The sequence below is a fragment of the Eumetopias jubatus genome, unplaced genomic scaffold (genome assembly GCF_037043125.1).
Source record: "Eumetopias jubatus isolate StellerSeaLion01/CBP00866 unplaced genomic scaffold, mEumJub1_p1.0 scaffold_4, whole genome shotgun sequence".
NCBI lineage: Eukaryota > Metazoa > Chordata > Mammalia > Carnivora > Otariidae > Eumetopias > Eumetopias jubatus.
Genome location: NW_028274810.1, coordinates 69,524,667 through 69,548,467, shown reverse-complemented (window position 1 = coordinate 69,548,467; position 23,801 = coordinate 69,524,667). Strand labels below are relative to the sequence as shown.

General features: G+C 57.6%; 1 protein-coding gene across 1 annotated transcript in view; it reads right to left on the bottom strand.

Annotated features, from left to right (window-relative positions):
* Window positions 1-361: 361 nt before the first annotated feature.
* TRABD2B (TraB domain containing 2B) overlaps window positions 362-23,801 on the bottom strand; it is a 202,463-nt gene continuing 179,023 nt past the window's right edge. Inside the window, exons 5-7 of the mRNA XM_028106891.2 lie at window positions 12,139-12,229; window positions 8,826-9,098; window positions 362-581 (exon numbers count right to left, since the gene is read on the bottom strand). Coding sequence (XP_027962692.1) covers window positions 362-581; window positions 8,826-9,098; window positions 12,139-12,229 — 584 coding nt within the window. The remainder of the gene's footprint in view (window positions 582-8,825; window positions 9,099-12,138; window positions 12,230-23,801) is intronic.

Here is a 23,801-nt window from a genome sequence, read left to right as displayed (position 1 = left end):
GGTCTGCCTGAGGTTTGCAGACATCCTGGCAGCCTGGGTTCACTTCCTGGGTTGGCGTTGGGGCTACTTAAAGGGTTAACATAGGCCACATAAAAATAGTTTTATCGGTAGAATAAATACATTTTTCTTTTTTAATATGGACACATATTTTACAAAAGAGCCCCATAGCACTATGGGAAATTAAGATCCTTCTACAAAAAAGAAGATGTAACTTGGGTACAATAAAGCTCTAGTGTTCTAACGGATCCCGTCTGGACTGCCCGTGAGGTGTCAGGCACCCTGGACGTGGTGGCAGGGGCAGTGGGGTGTAGCCACAGACCCTCCTGTGGTTTCTCTGGCTTCTCTGCACTGGTGGCCAAGGTCAGGAGGGCCCAAGGGCGTGCCGCAGGAGGGGGGCTGCAACGCTGGCCAGGATGGCGGGGAGGAGGCCCAGGGTGGGCTGTGGGCAGCGGGGCGCAGAGCTGCTGGTGGGGCCTGGCTCTTCCCGCTGCTGAAGCCGCTCTGAGGGCTGCAAGGGGGGCCCTGCTGTCCCGGAGCTGTGCGTAGGCTGCAGGGGCGGCGGGGGCGGTGAGGCGGCCGTGCTAGAGGGAGAGAGAAAGCGGGAGAACCGCGGCGTGACCGCTCAGTAGCCTCGTCCTGGGCTGTGGCCTGGGGTTCTAGGCGACTTTAGGGAATCTATTTTCTTATAAATGGAGAAGGAGACGAGGGGCTGTGCAGGGAAAATGAGCGACCCAGAGCCACACAGCCAGCCGGCTGCGCTCCCGAGGCTACAGGCTTCAAGTGTGACCACTCGACACAGGTCCCAGGGCAGAAAGGATGAAAGTGACACGGAGGAGCTGGGTCTGGGGTCACGCTGGGGCAGTCAGCCTCCAGGCCTGTGTGCGCAGGCACTCTCCTGCCACTGTGCCCACCCAGCCCGAAACTGACGGGAAGCCAACCACACGGACCACCCTACCATCTCCCGGCCCTCCTGATCACAGCTCCCAGGTCCTGAGGGTCTCTCTGGCCTCAAAACCAACCTTCACAGTGGGTCTCATCACCCCCTTCCCCCAGATGAGAGGGCTGGGGCTCGGGGAGGCTAAATGGCACCGGGTCCCAGGAGAAGCAGGGCCAGCACCCGGGGCAGCCCCGGGGCAGCTGCCCTCTACACAAGTCCAGGGAGGTTGAGGGAAACCTGTGATCCTTCATGAACTCATAAAAAGAGAAGCCAGTTTTGGAGGGAATGGGTGAGATCGTTGGCTCAAGAGAACCTATGGAAGAGAGGGAGCGAAAGAAGGAGGGAGGAAGGGACAGAGAAATAGGGAGATTGAGTGCGGAACGAGCCTGCTGGCTGAGGCCAGAGCCTGGTGCCGTGGGGAAGTGCAGGGGAGGACAGGGACCAGATGGGGTGCAGGACCAGGTAAGCGGCTCAAGTCCTGGAAGGAGAGAGAGAGCACATGGCCAACAAAGAGAGGGCCAGGGACAGAGGAGGAGAGGAGACAAGGACAGACAAAGACACAGGCATATAACCCAGAGAGGCCATACGGGTAGAAGGCTCCAGGATGAAGAAAGAGTTGGAGGCCCAGGGGGCGCTGGGCCCCACCTGCTCTCGTGGAGCCCTGGGTCGGGGAAGCAGGTGGAGATGCAGACAGAGGACCTGACAAGTCCCTTCACAGCAGGGGTACAAGGGTGGGAGGGGAGGCCGGGCAGGGGGCACAAAGAGGGGTCCCTGTCCAGGGCAAGGCCAGGAAGGCCTCCTGGAAGAGGTGACAGAGCAGTCTGCCTGAAGACAAGAGTCTACCCTTGCACGTGGCTGAGGGTGCCCCCGGTGGCCAGAGAAATACTTACCCCCAGCCTGTGGCAGCTCTGGGCCAACACCTAGTACATACTTCATGGCAACACTAGGAGGCAGGTCTGACTCTTATCCCCATTTTACTTAGGGAGAAACTGAGGCAGGAAGAGGTTAAGTAACTTGCTCCAGGACTCACACGAAGGCTGGGATCGGAACCAGGCACATAGTAGGTGCTCGCTAGCAGGTGATGCACGGGCAGGAAGCTTGCCCTTCCCTGGGTGTGTTTGGTGTGAGCAGCCTCCTCCACGTGGGACGCTGCCCCGTTTTCCAGTGCTTAATGCCCCTCCCCAGGAGGCTGCTCACTCGCTGGATCCTCAGGGAGTCCCCTGCTCTACCTTGGCCTGCCCTTCCATGGGTTCGGCATAGGGTCCCAACAATTGGCCATAATCACTGTGAGCTCTATGATCATCACCACAAAGATCCAGCCCCACTGCCATCCCGGCCAGACGCCTCTCACACAGCCTGGCTCAGCCTCAGCCTTGGGTGGGTGTACAGGGGAGCCCGGGGTCACCATGTACACCCCTGCCTCCGAGTGGGCTGAGACCTCTAATCTGGGAGTGGGTGTCCACATGCCCTCAGTCAAGAAGGTCCTCGCTCCTGGCCTGTCCCTCGTTCTCTATCCTGGTCATGCTCCAGCCACGAGAACCTGCCACCTCCTCACATGAGGTTCTTCTCAGCCTGGCATCTACAGTTGCTGTGTACTGTGTTCCTCTGTCTTTAGAAACTCCTAGAGGGGCCATCAGGAGAGGAGGGAGCAACAGCATGTCATGCATCATGGACAGAGGGAAGGTGCTCCTAGGTAGAGAGTGTGCCTGTGGAACAGAAGAGGGGTAGACCAGGAGGCTTTGCCCCCGACGACACACAGTATCTGGCAGATGATGCCCCAGCCTGTAGCGGCCAGCTGAGCACTGAGACCCCTCACGCATTCGGGGGCCGGCCGACCTCGCCTTTCCTGCCTCCGCCAGTACGTGTCACCCTGTCCAGTCACACTGACTCCTGCTGCCATTTCCCACCCATGTCTGAAGGCCTGGCTCAATATCCCCTCTCTTGGAGGCCTCTCTGGTGGGTTCTCCTTCCCCTTAAGGCCTCCAGGGAGAGTTAAGTTTCCCAAGGAACCTTGTGTGTGTCTCATTGATGCTGCCGGGTCCTACACAGGTACCTCTTTCGGCAGAGGAGGCCTGAACGGGCTCCTGCGTGGGAAGTGCTTTGAGCAGCGCCCCGCGCACTGGAAGCACGACACGGCTTTGTGTTTAGCATCGTCGTTAGAATGTTTGTGTGTGTAGCTCTCCCGCTAACAGCGTCCTCCACTTGTGAAGCATTTCCTAGGAGCCCGTAGAGACTGCGATGCTGTACACGTGTCACCTCATTGTCCCCATTTCCAGGATGAAGGGACAGCCTGCAGGGGATCGGGGTACAGAGGCACACCCGTCAGAGGGCACAGGGGTCAGCGTGGTGCTTCCTGCTGAGACCCGGAGAAGCTGTGTGTGGAGGCTCGCCGGGGTGGGAGGTGAGGCCCATGTGGCCTCGGCCCCGGGAGGGTCAAGCCTGTGCCCAAGCCACTGCCTGAGCCCTTTCTCTCCCTTTCTCTTCTAATGAAGAGAAACTCCACAGGCTACACAAAGTGTCCACCACGGTCCCTTCCTAGTGCCTGCCCTGTCCTTTCAGCCTGAGCAGCCAGGAGGCTAGGAGGCCCAGCCTCAAGAGAGGAGGCTCTGTGCCACTTGGGGTGCCCAGAGAGGGGCCCAGACTGGCTGCAGCCAGCCCTGCCATCAGAGGGAAGATCAAGTAGGAGTTATGAAAATTATGTCTCGCTGAGGAAGGCGCCCAAAAGCATTTGCTCTCACACTTTGAAAACCAAAGATGCACATTCCCCCTTGGAGCCCGAGCAGGGGTTTTATTGCTTGGAAAGAGTCCCAGGGAAATGGGGTGGGGGGAGGAAAGCCCCTCCAGATGCCCCTGCCTCCCCGGCCCACTCTGCTCACAAAGCTTAGTCCCCAGGCCCAGATCCCCCTCCCCCACGCCCCCACGCCCATACAGGGGGAAACTGTCTCATGGCAAAATGGCCTCGAAGCCAAACCAAACACACTGAGTGTTCCCAGGCTCTGCAGACGGCTGGCACCAAGGGGCCGAGTCTGCTCTGAGCCGACAGGGCCCCTCGCATGGGGAAGGGCCCCACTGCTTGGGTGAAAGGCTGAAGCCCTGTTCTAGAATGCCTTATGTCCCTGTTTGCCGTGTGACTTGGGGCAAGTCCTGCCCTCTAGGCCTCAGTTTCCCTATGTGTACAGTGAAGGAGCAGGAACAGACCCATGCATTTTAAAATGTTTTCTAGCAGCAGAAGCCAGGAGGGAGATCTTAGGCAGAAGCTGAAGGTGTAAAGCACAGAGAAGGAGGGTTGCCGCTTGAGACAGTGTCAGCTGTCTGCCCACTGAGGCCTCCGCTCTGGGCACCCCTCGTGGCACAGAGCCTCCTCTCTCGAGGCCGGGCCTCGGAAGGTGGTGGCCTTCTTCCCAATGCAAAGGGCTGCTGGCTGTGCTCTGGGCGACCTCCTCCAAGGCTTCCGGGGAGACAGAGTGGAGATGGGGCTTGGGCGTGCAGGGCCCCGCTGACAGGCGGTCCTACTGCCTGGGGGTGCAGCTCTTGATGTGGCCCGGCTGGAGGAGACTCCGCTGCCAGTCTGGTCTGGCCTCAGCCTCTCAGAGCCAAGCGGGCTTTGCCCACAGCCCGATGTCCCGATGTCAAAGGCCCATGCCCACCTCCAGGCCTTTGGCCTCACGGCCTTCTCTGCTGGCAATGCCCTCATCTTCCCCACGGCCCCGGCTGACCGATTCCTTTGCAGGCACAGGAACACTGACCGGGGCTCTAGGGCTCCTTCGGTGACACTGTGTTGGGAAGCTGTCCCTGCTTGGCCGTGGCCTGAGACTTTCCCTGCTCTAGTCCCCACCAGTGTGTGGCCAGTGTGCTCCTGTTAAGCAGGGGGGAGTGGGCGGCACCCACCCAGTGGCTCACTGAAGGCTTGAAGCCTAAGAGGCGCTAGGGACCCACGAGCAGCTCTTGCTGGGGTCGGGGAGAGTGGCATCTGAGGCCAGCCCAAGAGTCCCACCAGCGGCGGTCTGGTGCCAGCTTACCACTTTATAAGCATCCCTTCATTTCCTCTCTATCCGCAAAGCAAGCACAGGGCAGAGCTGGGCGCTGAAGCCCATTCTGCCTGCATTTGTCTGTGCTTTTATTCATGGAGTGATCCAGTTTCCCCTTTCTCATGGGGTGTCTTCTACCTCTAATCCCATGGCATTCTGGCCTCATACAGAGACGCTGACCACGCTGGACCCTCTGAGGAGAAGGTCTGGCTTTACTGAGAGAAACTGGCGCTGGGGAGCTTGGGGCAGGACGGGTGGGCCAGCCAGAGGTGTGCAGAGCCCTCCCAGGGGCCGAGGGGTTAGAACACTGTCTTTTCCCCTTCGAGGGGGCCCTGGCCACCGGCTCAAACCCCAGGGAAATCTAGGCCCAGAAGGACAATGACACGCTGTGCATGTGTGAGTGTGTGGGTCCTGCATGGTGCACCCACAAGGCCCTGGGTCTGTCCACACTGATGCGCACCTGTGCCTTACTTCCAGCCACGCCCAGCCCTTGGAAGGAGCTCCCTTCCCTGCCACTGCCCTTCTGTCCTGACGGCCCAGCACTCTGCTCCCTTGTTTATGCACCCCTCCACCCCCATCGTGCGCACACGTACCCCAGCCGTGGACAGGGAGAGCAGCAGAGCTAGCATGACCTTCGGAGACCAACCAAGGCCCTAACTGCCCAAAAAGAGAGACCGAGGATTGTCACAGGTCCCATATGGCACACAGCCAGTGGGAGCGAGCCCTGCCCTGCTGCCCGCCTCCTGGCCCTCCAACGTGGGGATTCCCTGGGGGTTCCCTCGGAGTTCCGTGCTTGCAGCACAGCCGTCTGCAGACACATGCTTGGCCCTTTCCGGGGGTCCTCGTAAATCACCCTGCCAAGGGCTGCGGCTTCCCTAAACTTCCTCTGGGGTGTTTCTGTCTCAGGGATTGAGGGGCAAGGGGAGGCTCAGCAAACCCCCAGCGAGGCCCCTGGTGGCCACAGTCGTCCAACCCAGATCTGGTGCCCAGGGCCCCCAGGCCTTGAAACACAAGTGAGGAATCGCAGGCCGTGTGAGTGAGGGGGCTCCTGCGGGGGCTGTGGGGTGTGGGGGAGGAGAGAAGGGACACAGCCGGTGAGGAGAGAGGAGTTGCTTGGAGGTGACAGCAGGAGGGGCATTTGCGTGGCCACGGGCGAATGTGAGCCTCAGCGTTAGACAGACCTGGGTGTGCGCTCTGACTCTGCAGCTCACTTGCTGTGTGGTCTTGCACGAGTTACCTGACCTCGCTGGGCCTCAGTTTCCTTGTTTGTCAAACAAAGCTTACTTCCCAGACTCCTGACAGGACCCGAGGCATGAGGACATAGGAGCCTGCTGCGGTGCCGGGCACAGAGCGGGAGCTCGGCCAATGTCCCCTCGCGCCCACCGCCGGCAGAGAGAAAAGCAAGAACAAAGGTGGGCGGTGAGCCAGGCATGGCCCGCTGAGGGTGGCGTACAGCCCGACCAGGACAGGGCCCGCAGGAAGGGCGGCCTCGGGCCGGAGGGGAGACCACAGATCTGCATCCCTAGCGGTGGCAGGGAGCACCGAAGAATCTCAAGCTGCTGGGGGCAGTGTGCTCGGGCAAGGGGTGGTCACAGGTGGAGCAGGAGCTGGGAGAGGTGATGGATGGCTCTGGCAGGATTTGGGAGGAAGAAAACAAGAAAACTTGGAATGGAATCACAGCTCCAAGGAAAATGGTTTTGTTAGAGTGGCTACAAATGGGCCTTAGGTTCCCCCTTGGAGAGCTCTCCTCTGCTCCCCCGCAGAGGACCGGAAACTTGGAAACCCCAGGTGGGTGGGGTGAGTCCCCTGGGAGTGACAGAAGCTGCACCCTCACCTAGGCCTCTCAAGGAGCTCAGGGCCTGCTTCCCTGAGAAGCATCGAGAACTCAAACGGGGTGCCCATTCGTGGAAACTTCCTTCTCCAACCCCACCAGACGGAAGAAAGCTAGCCAACCACAATTTACCTGTTAGGTTGGAGAAAGGGCTCCCGCTTGCCAAAGAAAAGCTATTTTCTTCTCCTGAAACCAGGCTCTGTGTTTCAGAGTTACGTGTTGTGAAAAGGAAACTGTTTGGAGTCGTTTGCCGAAATTTACCTTTCAGAAGCAGTTAGGGTCGGGGGTCTGTTGCTGGAGCTGACAGCCAGCTCCCTGGCCCCTCATGGGCTGGGCCCACCCCTGGCTGTGTCTCCTGGTTGCCCCAGCAGGTTGACAAGGGCCCTGAGTCACCCTCCCAACTGGAGCTTTCTATGGGCCCCCAGCGCCTCTGTTGGCCCCGCTGCTCCCTGGGAGGCTGCAGGCCGTCCCCAGTGCTGAAGAAGTGGCTCTCTGATGCAACTCCCTGCCCGCGCTCCCGGGCTGGAGGGAGCGGCCCATGCCGGGCATGTGAGCCAAACATGTCCCCGCTAATACAGCTCCAGCGGTGCCTCTGCCTTTGGGGGGCCAGGCTGGCCAGGGCTCCAAACAAGTGCATTTCCCACTAACCCAAGTCAGATGCTTTGAAACCAAAGCCCAAAGGAGCAATGGGCTCCACTCCTATTTGCTGGAAGTCTTTGTAGAATAGTGCACCTCCCAGACTTTAGGAGAGTGGACTGGACTGTGTCAACGTTTTGTCATTGACTCAGAGACCTGGCTGCAGGAGGACCATGAAGTCGACAGGGCAGGAGGCAGCCCCTGATGGCTTGTGTGACCCTGGACAGACCCCCTGCCCCGCAGCCTGTAAATGCAGAACTGGGTCCATGTTCCCCAAAGCTGCTGAGAAGACTCTCGAGTGCACATTCAACCCAAGGGCTCAAACACACAACTCCCCAGGCCCATGCGGTGCAGGGTCAGATTTATGAGGTCTGCAGTGGGGCCTGGACATTTGTTTGTTTACAGGTACCCCAGATGATTCTTTCTGGGAATGTGGAGGAAATCCCAGATGATGGTCTTTAGGGCTCAGGGGAGACTCCAAGTCTCCAAAGGCCCACTTCTGGGGCACGAGGTCCAGGGCTGGGCTACCACAGTGGGTAGGACTCTGACCTTCACTGACAGGGTGACACTGTTCACTACACACGGAGATTCCTACCCGCCAACGCGGAAGCTAGGGAGACTGTTCTGTACCGAGCCTGCAGGCAGAAGTTGGGAGATGGCATCCTGGTTACAGCAGGAGCTTTGGTGACAGGCTGAGAGGGTGGCACAGGGGTGGCAGGAGCACACAGGCAGGGGACAGACAGGTATTGGCACAGCAGGATGATCTCTGCACCCGCCCATGCTCACCATTGTTCACCACAGATCCCCCCCACCCCCTGCCGAGATGGAGGATTAGCAGTAAGGGCAGTGGTCAGCCCCTGCCATCTCTTCTTGCAGAGTGGGACCCCCTGCACCCTCCCTGCCCGGGTGTCAGCCACTCAGACCTTCCAGGGACAGGGAGCTCACAGCCTTTCCAGGTAGCCAGCCTGCTCTACTCGCTCTTAGTGTCACCGTCTGGCCCGTGGGACAAAAGGAGACTGCTGTGCACCCCAGGTGCATCCAGGGAAGCTAAAGGCAAAGCAGACTTCTGTCCAGTGCACCTTAGGGAAGTTTCTATTCCCTTACCTTTAAAATGGAAAGAAGTGTACTTGCTCTCATTTTGAGAATAAAAATGAAAAAATCAGATGTGAGCATGCTCTGTAAGCCCTGCTGAATGACCAGGAGGAGCCTTTGTGAAGGCGGGGGGAGGGTCAAGCTATCCCATAAGTTTCTGCTCAAGTACCCACCTGGCCCACTTCCTCCGAGCAGGGCTCTTGGAGGAGAGAGACCCCGGCTCCGGGGTGTGTGCATATGTGTCTGAGGCCGGCTGGGAGAGGTGGCCAGCCCCAGACGGGCCCGCCCCGCTGCCGCTCACCTGTCCTCGAGGCGGACCCACAGGTCATTGAACTGCCGTGGCCGCTGCTGCTTGTTCTGCCTCTTGTGCCACTTTTTCTGCCGCCCAAATTCCTCCAGCTGGCTGAGGCTGTCGGGGAGCAGGAGGTGTGGGGACAGGGCCGGGTCTTCCTCCTCAGGCGGGGCGGTGGGGGCGGCTGAGGGCGCTGCCGGGATGGCGACGGCGGCAGGGGTGGCTGGGTCTGGGCTCGCCGAGGTCCCCTCGGGGGGCGGCGCAGGGCTCTGGGTGGCGGGGCTGGAAAGGGGCAAGAGCACGTGAGGCGCACGTGTGGGAATGTGTCACTCATGCACAACAGCGAATGCCACCCAGCGGGAAGGCTGTCACCGCAGGAGGAAATGCTGGGTGCCCCTGCCACCCCAGGCCAGGGTGTGTGCCATCTAGAGATAGAGGGAGCTCTGACTCCTTTCACTGAGGGACTCCCTGCGCCGGGCACTCTTCTAGGAGTTGGGCAAAAGCAGTCTAAACTAGGTCCCTGTCCATTCTGAGCTCCCTCTCCGAAGCAGAAGATGGACAGTAAGGATGGCAGACGGTGGGAGCCCTGGAGGAGGCCAGGAGGGCGGGTGGAAGGTGCTAGGCATGCAAGGGGGTCTGGTCACTGCCAGGTGACATCTGAGCCCAGACTCGTGGGAGCGGAGGGCGGGAGCCATGGGCAGGTCTCTGGGGGCATATCTGACCTTCGTCAGGGTCTTTCATTCCACAAACTCTGGCTGAGGGACTTGGGGCAAGTGACTAACTGTGCTGTGCCTCATCCCATAGCCCGTGCTTCCGAGGGGCATCATGAGGATTTCATAAGTTAACACAGGCAAAGCCCTTAGAACACTGACTCGCTCATAGTTAGCAGCTGAAATGTTTTAGTAATGAACATTATTCATTAAATATTATTAAGTATTAATGTGGTTACTCGTGTCATTCATCCAACCACCCATCCGTGCATTCAACATCTACCTCCTGAACACCCTTCTGGGGAGGTGGGACAGTGTTCAGCAAGTTAGAGCTCCGGCTAGAGGTAGACAGACATGGGTTCACACCTGGGCTCTGCAGCTCACAGGCTGTGTGACCAAGGGCAGGTGCCACGGTGGTCTGGAGCTTCAGGGAGCTGTAAGATGGGAGTAGTCATACCACTTACTTCATAAGCTTACCACGAGGTTCAATAAGATGAGGTCTTAACACAGTGCCTGGCACATAACAAGCATTTCTTTAACGTTGGCCTGCCAGCAAAGGGACTTGGCCATAGTAGGCACTAAAGCATTGATTAGGTGTGTGTTCGTGGAATTCACATTCCATACAGTGCTCTATATACACGTGTCTTGGCCCAGGAACATCCTCTGCTCGTCTCCCTTTTATTCTTTCCTCTCTGGCGCCTGAGCGGACTTTCTCTGGAGGACCTCGGTCGGACCCTGGCAGAAGGCTGGATGTGTCATGGGGACCATAAAGGTACGGTGACACCCGAGGCGGCATACAGCCTGTCCTCCACTCCTGCATGCACGATGGGGTGAGGGGCTTCTCCCTCCTTGAAGGAGAGAAGGCCATCAGCTCAGCTTGTCCATCCCCAGCCCCCACAGCAACCCCAGATTCCCAGGGACCAGGAGATGTTGCAGCTGCTAGGGAGATAATTCAAAACAGGCGGACAAAAAGATGGATCCAGGAAACACCTGTGGCCGAGGATGGCTTTTATTGTTGGGGTCTCCTCAGCATCCCAGCCCCTCGGGCCCCCCCGCCCCGACCCCGGGACTTCATCGTGTGCTGGAGACTCAGCCTGAGAGCTCTCAGAGCGGAGCCGGGCAGGGAGGGGAAGAGGCGGGGGACCTTCCTCTAATGCCTGGGCTCCGAGATGAATAGGAGCTGAGGCAGCCTCACCGGCCTCTCTGCCCACCCTGCCTGGCCTGGGCAGACACAATGAGCTCCGAGATGAAGTCCTTGGGGCTATGTAGGGGAGCGTGAGGAATGCCTTGTCCCCGAGCGAGGCTGCCTTGGGCCTCTCACTCCTCCAGCACACCCCTGTGCTGGCCCAGGGCAAACTGCTTCACGCTGCACTCAAACATGCAGGAGGAACAGTCTCATCAGGCTGACTCAGATGGTCAGAAGAGGAAGGAGTCCAATGTGAGGGAGTTTTTAAGTTCTTCTAGAAGAGCCATGGAGACAAGGGTGAGCACTGGCCCAGAGCTAGGAGACCAGAGGCTCAAAGCCCTGGGCAAGGGGGGGCAAGCCTCATCTCTGCAGAGCAAGGAGCAAAGCCTCAGTCATTCCTGAGCACTCCCACTTCCAAGCCCACCTCCAGTCCCCAGAGAGGGGACGGGGAATGGTTAGGAGTTTAGGGAGGCTCTAGAGCCAGACTGCCATTTACATGAGCTGTGTATCCCTCTGCCAGTGACTTTACCTCTCTGGGCCTCAAGTTCCTCAATTTTAAGATGGGGATACTCATAGTTACTAACTCATGGAGGTGTTGTAAGGATTCAATGAGCTAAAAATGCTGAGAGCCTGGTGTACCGTGAACCATCAATAAATATTCGCTATGATTGTTCAAACTTTTTTCTGACTCTGGCTCATATGTCATGTCAGAGACAGGGGCTGAAACTGCACTGTGGTCACCTTTGTGGGCTAGTGAAGCACGTTCCTGCATTACGGTTGGAGTGCGGGCTGCATGGAACCCCCAAGTTCGAACATCCTGTCATTGCCCCCCCCCCCAGAGCTGCCCAGCATGGGCTAATGCCCATCAGGCCCGCCCTGGCACCGTGGGCCACAAGTGGGCCCAGCTGGCCCTTGCCCTCGGGGGACACCCGGCCTAGGGGGGGATAGGAACCCCTCAGATGCCCAGTGATGGCTATTTGAGTAGAGTAGGTGTGCCCTGGTGGGAAAGTCAGGGGTAGGGGGGCACAGCCAAGAGGTGCGGTCAAAGAAAGGGGGGGTGGGGCCGGGCATCCCCCAGGTCTCTAGGCAGCACCCCAGGTATCCTGCAGAGTCCTTCCACCCCCCTGCTCACCAGGCTCTAAATCCTGAGCATCTCTCAGGATCTAACGCTCTTCCCACTCCCACTGCCCCAGCCCCCAGCCTCACCTCCCAGCTTCCTTCCCAGTCCGCTCACCTCCAGCCCAGCCCCTCCACTCTTGGCTGCCTGGTCACAGCCGGGCCCTACGAGGCTTCTTCACAACTTGCCCACAGGCCCGAGCAGGAAGACAGGGTGCAGCCCAGCCATGTAGCACGGGGTCTGGCGGGCTTCGTGGACGGTGGCAGCAGGCCAGCCAGGCCCGTGCCCCCAGATGCCCCAGCTGCTCACCTGCGGATGGTCTGCCCCGCAGGTGTGTGCAACACCTCCAGCCCTGCTTGCCGAAGGACGTCGATGACCGTGTTGTTTCCCAGGAAATGACCTAGAACACGAGAGACAGAGTGGACTCAGCCACATGCCAAGTCACCAGCAACTGGGGACAGCCTCAGGCCAGGGACCTATGCCGAAGGCGGTACAGTCCTGGAGCCAGCTCGGCATGGGCCCAAATCCTGGCTCTGCTGCTCACCTGTCGTATGTCCCTATGCCCCAGTTTCTGTGTCCCGTTCCTCTCTGTGGAGTGGGAATGATGCTAAAAGCAGCCTGCAGGTGTTGGGAGGATGGCGGGAACGGTGGCTGGCCCTGTGGCAAAGGGTCACAAGTGTTGCCTGTGGCATCACTGCGCCTCGTACCCTGAGGCTGACCCCAGGCCCAGGCTGTAATAACCCGTGGTGCTGTCTCTGTGCACAGGTCCCAGGTGCCGGCTGTGGCCACCACAGTTTTATACCGGAAAAATAAAGTGAATTAAGCCTGTGTAAAACAGACAACAGAAACAAGCGGCCGACAGTGGTCATGCAAGGCCCAGCTCCGAGAAAACCTCCACCAAGAAGCCCTCAAGCCCTCAACAGGTCTGTGGCTTATCTTCGTAGGTTCCACCAGCAGCGCAAGGCTCCCTCCCTTAGCACAGCGGTGGGTTCTGTGTGTTCACGTCTGTCTCCTCACCAGGCTCCCACAGGGCAGAGGATGGATTCATGGTTTCATTTGTTCACCTTCTATCCAACATTCAGGGACGACCCATTACACCCCAGGCCCCAGGGTGGCCCCAGAAGGCTCATGAGGTGTCAGATTCTGGGGAAGGGGAGAGCAGTGCGTGGTTGCAATGGCCGCAGGTGCAGCCGACAGAGGCAGTGGCTCAGAAGGGGTATAAAGCCGGAGCTGAACACCGCCGAGCTGGTCCCTGCTTGGGGGGGGGGCGGTCTTCATCTTGCCCCAACCCCTTAATCATTCATCCAACACACACTTCTGCTGCACTTACTCCGAGGCCAGCCCTGGGCTGGTGGCTCAGAATACGGAGGGCCTCGGCCCCAGATGCTCCCAGAAATCGCTCTCCTTCAGCAAGACTCGGGCAGGAGGTCTGTGAACAGAGAAGGCTCTCCCGGCCTCTGGTTAGGAAGGGTCCTCAGGAGGCTAAGTGACTGTGGAGGCGGTCTCTGCTGGGAATCAGCACCCTGGCAAGCCCCTTGCCCTCCCTGGGCCTCGGTTTCCCCACCTGTTTGATGGGGGCAGAGTGGCCGTGGCCCCTTGTTGCCTCCTAGCCCGTGTGCCTGCCCTGCGGCCCCACTCACATGGGCAGCATGTTCCCCTCCGCTCCCCATTCAGCCCAGAACCTGGGGGGAAATCCCTGTGCCATTACTCTAATCGCCTGTGACAGGCGGTGACAGGTGGGAAGCCGGAAGGTCAGCACGCTGACAGCCCCAGGGAGGTCTGAGGAGAGCAGACAGTGGACAAGCTGGGCGGGAACGGAGAGGCTCCGGCACAGAGGGGGTGAGGCTGGGACTGCAGAGCGGGTGGACGGGGCGGGGGGAGGGGGTGAGCCCGCCGCGCTCTGCCGCCCACCCTGCACACCTCTGGGCCGGCTTCTGCACTCTCGAGCTGGCCTGCCCCTGTCCCTGGAGTCCACCTTGGGATCACCGTGAAAGACCACTGGTCTGGGAACAAGAGACCTGGCTTCTAGTCCAGGACCCACCTCACTCACTCTGAGACCTCGGGCAAATCCATTATGCTCAAACGCCCAATGTCTCTGTGTACAAGGGAGGGATCCACGGGCTCCCCCGGCTCTCAGACTCTACGGGGAAGGTTTCGGTTTGACTCCAGACACCCTGATGAAAATGTATTTTCCCTCCCTTCTTCCCTTTCTTTACCGATTCAGTTCATTAATCTGACAAACACTGAGCGAATGGATATCTAGTGCTAGCCAGGGGCGAAGAGACAGGGGCCTGTTCCAGGCACTCGATCTCAGAATCAAGGTCTTTTGATCGGGGCTAAGTACTGTGTGGAGGGAAGCACAACCTCAAGGCAGGGCAGACTTCCTGGAGGAGGCACTGATAGCTGAAGGGTGGGATAAGAATTAGCCAGGTGAGGATGAGAGTTGGGCACAGGGTGGGGGGGGGTGTTCCAGATAAGGGGAACGGCATGTATAAGGTTAGGGGACAAGTGAGGCTCATCCGGGAAGCTGACTGCAGGAGACACACAGACACGCAGGCATCAACATTCCCTCCCAGGGCCCTGGCCTTCACCCAGTCCTGTTGAGGACGGAGACCAAGCTCCTGGAATGGCTATGAGTCTCCTGAGCAAGTGGCTTTCCTGCCCCCAGCCCCAGTCTTCCCGAGTGTCAAATGGGCATGCATCCCTTCGGGGGGCTGTAAGGTCCTGATGAGGCAGGACGAGTGACTGTCCTTTGGAGAAGCCCAGCGTGCACTCCTGGGTGACGTGCTAAGCCAGTCTTCGGCGGGACCCCAGGGCCGTGCCCACTCTTGCCCAACCCGCGAGTGTGACAGAGCTGGGACCGGGCCTGGGCACGGTGGCCTTTGGCACATGGGCTGCAGGAACTCACTGCCAACAGTTCTTGGAACTGACTCCTGGCAGCAAAGGCAATTCCTTCCCTGCCTCCATGGAGACCCTTTAAAGGCGAGGGCCTCCAGGCCCAGCAGAGGTCTGCCCTGAGGATTTCAAGCACCAGCAGGGAGAGCAGGCTGCCTCAGGCTGCACAGGAGCAGCACAGAGTATTTAATGAGCAGTGTGACCCGCTCCAAAAGGGACATTCCTGATGCTGGTGGAGGCGGTGTTTGGAAGGGCCCAAGCCTTACAGGGTTCCAGCTGGATCTCGAGCGCTGCCTGACAGCGTTTCGGGGTCCAGTCAGCACCCCATCCATGTCCTCAGCCTCAGTAGCTCCAGGCCCTCACGGTGCAGCTCAAGACCCTGAACAGAAGACTTCAGATACTTTGAGAAACTAGTTGGAAGCAATCAGCAATGAGTCTTTCAAATCCCTTCTTTCCTTCTCTAAGCCACACCCACCTTCACTTCCTTCCCTGTGGGGCAGAGAGACCACCGTCTGCACCCCGCGGCCCTCCCCTGCCCCGGCAAGAGGCAGCTCCCGCACGGCTCCAGGGAGTGCTCGCCCCCCCATGAACCCCCGGCCCAGGACGGCACAGACCAGCCATCCATTCCTGAGCCTGTGCTCCCAGCACGGCCCCGGCCCTGCCCTCTCTGGGCCTGGCTTCACAGGACCCCACGACACTTCTCTTCATAACCCTCTCACTGCCCCGCGTCCCTTACCATAGCGTCCTGCTCCCCCACAATCTGTGGACAAGTCATCCACCATGTGGTTTCAATGACCATACAGTGCAGACCACTCTGGAACGACTACTGCCCTAGCCCAGACCCGTTTGTCCGGCAGCCTACTGGGCATCTCCACCTGACAGCCCCCAGAGCCTAGAGAGCCAGCTTACCCTCCTCTCCCAGGATGTCTCTCAAATGAGCTCTGTTGTCCAAGTCACATGGGCCCTGTCTCGACCAAGCAGTGACCGGAGTGCCCCTGATTTTTTTCCTCCTAACCGTGCTTGACCAGCGCAGGTCACCATCAGCTTCTGCCCGAGTCACTGCAGACATGGCCTTCCTTGTTAACTCTGCAGCTGGCACGATCTTCCCGCCCTCCCGAGATGCCCCTGTCAGAACTCGTTCCCAACAAGCCACCAGAGGGGAGACTGTGAATTTTTCGAGGGCAGGAGCCACGTCTGATTCATCCTTGGCCCCAGGGCTGAGCCCAAGTTTGGCCCACAACGGTGGCTTCGTGAATGCTTGTTGAATGAATGAATGACAAGACCTGTTGCTCCATATCCTTGTTGTGATCTCATCCTAGCCCCAGAAGACTTGAGCTCACAGATCCACTTCCCTGGTAGCCCCCGCCCAGCCTCCTGGGGATGCTCCAGCAGATCTCACCAATCCCAGGAGCTTGGGCCTTGCACCAGCCCAAGTCAGGGCCCCGTGCCCGCTGTCCCCAGGGGCTGGCAGACAGGGCCTAGGCTTGCCTCCAAGGTCACAAATTCCGAAAAAGTCACCACGCCCATCCTGGAACCTGCAGGGAAGGTGTGGCAAGTTTCCAAGGGGGCCCTACAGTGTTGGGGCTTGCCCAGGCTCCTGGGGTCTCCTGGCCACCGCTCAGCCATTCCTTCCAGCACTGACAGCTGTTTCTGGCCTGCTCTCCGCAGGGAGGCACGTTCCCTTTCATCTGCTGAGGCTACATGGACGGGGAAAGGAGGAAAGAGAGGGAGGACAGTGAGGGGTGGGGCGTGCAGAGCCACAGGGACAGAGTAGGGGAGAGGAAACAGAGGGGCCGGGAGGGAAGAGAGACTCTCCCCGGGAGAGACCGGGAGAAGGAGAGAGCGCCAGGACACAAGGAAACAGAGAGAAGACAGACAGATGAGAGGGGGAGAGAGGGGCTGGGAGACAGGCTGTCAGAGACTCAGAGAGAGCGGGAGGGAGAGAGGGAAAAGGAGAGACACTGAAACAGAAAGCAAAGAGACAGAAAAAGAAAAAGACAAAAACAGGGCAGAGATACCAAGAGACAGAGATAGAGAGGGAAGAAGAAAAGAGAAAAAGAACCCAGAAAAGAAAACATGGGGCATGGTGGTAGATATCACGGAAGGCTTCCTGGAGGAGGGACCCACGTAGCCAGGACTCCCAGGACGGGTGGGATGGAGGAAACATATGTGGTGGCGGGCAGGCGGAGGACTGTAGGTCTGTAAAACGGTGGGGCTGGTTTGGTGATTGCCTCCCGGACCCCACAAGCCACAGTACCATTAAAGGACATTCATATACAAACAGGGGAAGTGTCCTGCTCCCAGTGGGCACAGCCCCGTGATGTGTTAGTGCAGAGGAAAGGCCCCTCTTCTTCCAGGTATAAGCAGGCCAGGGCATCAGACTCGGCAAACGGAGCCCAGGCTGGATCTAGCCTCTACCCATCAGCTGGCCCGGCCAGCCTGGCAGCCCCCATTTACCCTCCCGACATGGAAAGGCAGGGTAAGGCAGAGCAAAGAACCCTGTTGTGGGGTTAGGACAGAAAACCTCGCTCAATGGCCACATGGCTCTGTGACAGTTTCCTTACCCTCTCTGTGCCTCAGTTGCCCTCCATGGTCTCATGGGTCTTCCCACCTCTATGAGTCCGTCATTGGATAACACGAACACAAGCTCCTACTCAGTGAATCTCCTGGGTACACTGTGCTTCTCAAATGTCCTTTCACTTCAGCCTTGTGGCAGCCTTTTGAGGCACCTCAGAGAGAGGAAAGGACTTGCCCTAAATCGCACAGCTGGTAAAAGGCCAAGCTCTGACTTCTATCCAGCCATGTCCTAGTTCACTGCATGCTCTAGTACTTTCGCTCTGAAGTCTTAGCATCTGTGAGGGATCCTGTGTTCACATTTGGGGGGCAGGGAATTGTCAGCAATGTGTGTCCTTCCAGGGTTCACCAGATCAGAGAGAAAAGTGTTGTGAGTCCTCAGCAAGAAGAATACGCCAATTAACAGGGTAATTTCAAGATAGTGTTGGGGGGCCGGGCAGAGGGGAGAACCAGATGTTCCCACAAAGGCTCTAAAGTAACAGAGGCTCCCCTCGGCCAGCACACATGTTTTCTCTCCAGTGAGCCCGCTGGGTTTCCAGTTTTCTCCTCCTGGAAGAGGGTCCCAAGCTCATATTTATGTTCTGTATGAAATTAACGCAAGGGAAACTTTCAAATGCTAATCTAGCTGCCAGGATTAGCCAGCCGGATGCCAAGCGACGGAGGTGTTTGTTTTCCTGAGGAAATGTGACGGGAGGGCTGGATGGGGGGACCTGGGGATGGACAGACAACTGGGGGTACCACGGGGCTTCGGATCTCCCAAGGAAGGTCTGCCTGGGAAATTGGCAGAGTTGGGTTTCCTTTCCCCTGTTGCCCCAGCCAGCCAGGGTCGGGTGCATTTTTAGTTCAGGGAGGACGGAGAGGACGTCTCCCCTGCACCCAGTCCTGTGCTGGAGCTGAGACACATGGCCCCCACCCCAGAGGAGATCACAGTCCGGGGCGGGGTGGGGGGGACATGCACGAAAACCTTTACACAGCATCGAGAGCCCCGCAGGGAGGGAGGGCCTCCAGGGGCTGTGGAGTTAAAAGGAAGGGCTTTCACGAGGGAGGACTGAGCACTTGCAGGGGCACAAAGAGAAGAGGGGTCCACCACCGTGGTTCCAGGTTGTTGGAATATGGGGCGGAAGGGGAGGCGGGCCATGGTGAGGGTCAGGGCAGTGGGACAAGCTGTGGGATTCTGACTCATGGCAGGACAAGACGAAGAGGGCAGGTTTCAGCTGGGCCCAAAGAACACCCTCCCAGGCAACTGTCCGGCTCTGTAAGGGAGTGAGGGCTCCCTCCCTGGACGTGTGCAATCAGAGAGTCACTGAATGCTTGTCAGGCCCGCGCAGAGGGGAGTCAGACACCCTCCAGGGAGCTGGGCATGTCCAGGTGGAACCCGATTCTGCCCCCTCTACCATCTGCTCCTCTCTGGAGCCTGCCAGAACCCAGGATGTCAGAAACAAAGAGCCCTGAGCCTTCGCTGGTCAGCTCAGCTCTGCTGGTAGATAATGGGAGGGTGGATACAGATACCAAGAAAAGCCACCCCACCTCCCATTGCTCCAGAACTCAGACGGAACTGGACGCTTGGAGTCATAGTGTCACTTGACCTCACTGCGATGCTTCTGAAGCCGGTAGAACTGGCCCAGCGTCACGCAGAGAGGAGGCGCAGAACTGGGGTTTGCTTGAGCCTGTTCATGGCTTAGAGTGCATCTGTTTAAAGGGCACTTCATGGGGGCAGCTGCTGAGGCGGGGGCTCCCTGGGCACAGGGCAGCCTCCCTCTAGGGCTGGAGCTGCTGCGGGGCCTCTGACACCTGCCTGACCGTTGCCCAGTCTGGGGGTCCTGTTCAGACCTCCCCCAGTTGTGTCTTTCCTCTTAGAAGCACGCCCCCCATCCCCCACCAGGCCCATCCCTCCACGCCAATCCTCTTGGTTCTTCTAAAATCCCCAGGGTTTGAGCCTTTTTATTCTCTTTGGACATAGATTGTCTTTCAGTTAATATTGTTCAGAGGTGAGGAAGTCTCCTCCATGCACCCCACCCTATCAGTGAGGACATAAGCCCTGGGGGTTTCAGCAGTGTCTCCTCCACAAGCCTCTCCTGGGACCTCCTACATGTCAGGCATGTGCCAGGCCCTGGGGACCCTGAGATGGGTCAGACATGGCAGCCTTTCCTCCTGAGGCCCGACACCACTCTAGACCCAGGTGATCACTGTGCAGAGGGGTTCGAGGTCACAGTGAGGCTCTGGGGGAGAGCCCCAGAGACAGAGCCTGTGGTGGGTTCTGTGGCTGCAGGGCGTGGCACCCAGCCAGGGGCTCACTGTGGCCAAGGTAATTGCTCCACGACATCCAGAGGCTCCTCTCCTGGAATTATAGCACCTGGGACTGGGAAAGCTTCCTGTTGGCCAATCTGCTCCTGAGCCTCACTGTCACTTGGAGTTGAGCAGACTCTGGGGTCTCCGTGCCATGACCTATCTGGGTCCTCAGAGGCCACAGAGCACCTCTGCCTCCCCCCACCCCCTCTGCCCCGGGTGGCCCTGCTCTCTCCTGGGTTGGGGGAGTACTGTCCTCGGGGAACTGTGGGCTCTGACAGGTGAGGACTCAGAAGTATTAATAACATCAAGAGCTCACATTTATCCAGTGACGGTGCTGCCCCAGGCACTGAGCAGTCCAAGGACCAGCCCCCTAACTGGGGGGAAATTTGACGTCAGAGAAGTGAAGCACCTGGTCTGCTCAGGCTACTTCCTCTAAGGAGAAGCGCTAGGTTTCTAACTCAGGCAGTCTAGCTCCAAAGCCCATGCTCTTAATCGAGGCCATTTTCTTCTCCTGCCTTCCCTACACGGCCCAGCAAGAGTGCCGAGCCCATGGCCGATGTTCCATAAGTCCCGGCTCACTGACAGATCCAGCCTGGGATATGGGTCCTCCGTTCTTTCCTCTCCCCCATCCCAGAGGGCAGGGTTGGCTCCAGGGAGGGACAAGCTAGCAGATGGGATGTTCCTCTGGGCTGAAACAGGAAGGGCGACTCTGGCCAAGGATCACAGCCTGGAGCAGGCGTGCCAGCAGCCAGATGTGAGCATGGTGGGGAGTAGGCTCCTTTGAAGCTCCGTTGGAAATTCTGAAACACTTCCGGATGCTGTGGCCTCATGTTCCAGCATGGGGAGTATGGCAGGCCATGGGCGTTCCCCTGGGAGAGGAGAAAGCGGCTGGGCGTGTGCTCCCTGTTAGCTGCACTCCTTATTTCTAAGGTGAAAGAGGCCCTACACGGGACATGGCTGTTCTTCTATGTTCAGCCATGAGCTCTGTTCCTGAGGCTGCCGAGTGGAGAACTCCGGCGGGAGGGAGGCGGGTGTGGTATTGTCCCGAGGACTGTGGGATGATGAGGAACCAAAGGCAGTTGGACCAGCACCGGGAAAATTTTAACTGGTTCTTACCTCCTCCAGGAAGCCTTCTCTGATTTACCTTCCCTCATAGACTGGGAGATGACAAAGGGGCTCGGCACAAGCAGGGCTGTGATAAGGAAATCCTGCATGGCTGTGGGAGCCTAGAGAGGAGGTCGTGGAAAGCCCAGGCAGAAGACGAAAAGGGCACCATCAGCAGAACAGAGGCCCAAGCAGCAGCTGGATCTTTTTTTGAGGGGGGGGTGGTACTGAGCAGTCCAAGGACCAGCCTATCAGCGTGACCATCATTTCACTCCAGTTCTGTGTCTCTCAATTCCCATCTGCACCTCGATTTAACCATCGGCCTAATGGAATAATAAATACCATCCTGTTTCCCTCCAAGAGGAATTGAGGACATAAAGGTCATATGAATGTCCTTCAAGCAGGATGGTGCCACTTACAGGGAGCTGTGGCCACTGTTATTAATAAGAAAGATGTTACTGGTGTTTGGGACACTGGGCTTCTATCCCTTCTCTCGAGCCGGGGCCTTCACCACCAATCGGCTTCTGTGTCCCGGGCCCCGGCGTGCTGCTGAGTGGGGCCTGTGGCACTTGGGCTGGGGCAAGAAAGAGTCCCAGCACGCTGTCCCTGCTGCTCACACTGCCCGCCTGAGAATGCTTTCTGCCTGGACTTCTGCTTCTCATGGGGCAGGCGGCCATAGCCCTACAGAGAGGGGTCTCCAGGGGCTGGAAGCTCTTAGCTCCAAAACCCTCCCATGAATCCCAGGGTGACGGAAGCAAACTATACTAGAAGGTGAGAAGGCTGGGAGGATAGGGTGGTGGGGGTTAGAGCCACCCCGCCCGAGATAGACAGGGTCAAAGGGCTTTGGAAGGCCAGAAAGTAGAAGCATATTCAGATTATAGCACTTTAGGGGTCTGGAATGTACGGTAACCACTGGCTCTAGAGTTTGAAAAGAGTGGGCCCTAGTGGTTATCTGGTCCACCTTTGAGTCTGGTTTGTATCTCAACCCAGCTCCTCCAGCTTCTACATTACTTAGTCCATTCCAGATTCTGGAATAGCTGATAAATCAACACATCCCAAGGAGGCCCAGTTCCCTGGAGCTAGGGACAAAACTGTAATTTTCTTTTAGTGCCTGGGACTGAGACCTCTCTATCCCTCGGGGGCCTGAGGCCTAGGAGATACTGTGTGACTAAATGGAATGAACTTGATTCTGGGCGATTGGGTCTAGTATGCCTTTGTAGAACATCTCCTAGGCGTTGGCGATTCTGAGAAGCTATGGGCCCTGCCCTGGGGTAGCACCCACACAGTGGGATGCTCAGTGAGCAGTGGGTGCTAGCATCAAGTCAGGAGAAGGCCCAGGGGACAGCATTTACATTTATACCCTAGCTGTTCAGTGTTGCTGTAGAAAATTTTGCAGCCTGTGACTGGAGCCCCTCACAGGTTCGTGGGCTCTCATTGCCAGTCAGGGGTCTGTGCTGCTAGCGGTCAGAGCAGAGAGGTGGCAGACATGTGCCCTCCTCTGGAGCCACGGCAGGCATCCCTAATCAATTGGAACCTCTTCTCTGCTGAGCCCCGATGTGGTTTTGTCACCCCTCACACCACCAGGCTCCAGGCAGCCACTACCCACCAATCACAGTTGGTCCATGAGATGAGACCTAACTTGCTGTCCATGCCAGTTCTTATAGCCAGTCTCGCTTGCATTTAGGCCAAATGGTCTCTCTTTAAACCAAGAACCCTCCACTTGCCTCCTCTTTTGCCGCAGATGACTTTACCCTCCCTAGAGAGGAGCTCTGATTAGAGAGCCACCAGGTGACTTTTCCACTAGCAAATCACCCCTCTGCTGGCCTTCTCCCTCCTTCAATTACAGGTGAAGAAGTGCCCTTCTCTACCCACGGCCAGACCCTTGACCTGAGCTCTGGTTACCCCCCCCACCCCCTGCCGCTTCCTTCCTTTTCAGAAGCCTGGGCTAGTAATTTTCCCCACTGAGCAGCCTCACCCCTCCTATGACATTCTTTCCATCATGTTTCAGGCGTGCTCAATTCTGTCCTGCCGTAAGAAAAGCGGGGTGGGTAGGGGGGAACGATATAGTTACCAGCTTTTACTTTGGCCAAGTAAGGGCTCTGAAAGCTCCCTTTGCCTTATATCACCATTTTTTTTTTTTTGTTTATTTGTTTTAAAGCAAAAGATGTTTAACTTCGAACATGGTAGAAAGGAGATAATTTCAGAATATTAGATAAGCCTGTAAGTTGAATAAATTTAGTTAATAAAAACTCACCACCTAGTACCTATTTTTCTAAGTTATTTATAAGAGCAGAAGAAACCCAAGAAATCCAAGAACCTGCACGAGATCTGTGGGGGCCCTGCAGGATCAGCTTGTCCTTGAGCCTGATAGTCGAGAATCAGGTCTTCCCTCCCCTTGGGCTGGCACTCTTCCCCATGACAGTGGCCTAGGTCATTCCAGAACATCTGGGTTTGCACACTGGCCACAGCCACCTCCTGGAGAGGCAGGGCTTCCGTCTGGGCCCCTAGATGTCACCCAGGCCAGCTCAGAATTGTCACACACAGTCACACACCACTTGCCACTGAATAAGCTCCACAAGAGGTCAAATAGTGTCTCGCCGCAGAAACATCACTGACACCAAGGAGACTACTCTTCTGTGGGATGTGTCAGATAAAAGGATACCCTTCCCACAGAGCCATCCACAGTTCTGGAATTCTAGAGCAAGGGCACCACGTATGGAGGAAACGCTTGGGACTGGGACTCAGAAGCCAGGGTTCAAGTTGAAGGTCTGCCTGCGTGGCCTTAAGGAAGCCATTCTTCCTCTCTGGGACTTAGCTTTCATCTGCAGAATGAGTATAATAAAGCCCATCTCATGGTGTTACTGTGAAGATCAAAGGTAATATAATCTCAGAGCCTGGAGTGGTGGCTGGCACACAGTAGGAGTTTTTATTATAAAGATCCCTCCACTGCGGTAGAGAATTTCAACCCTGTGATATAAAATGTCCATATTTAGCACAATCTGACAAGGCAGGTATATTATCCCTGTTTTGCAGATGAGAGACTGAGGCCCATAGAGGTGACATGGCTTTCCTGGTGTCTCTAAGCTGACAGTGGTAGAACCCCACTTTAC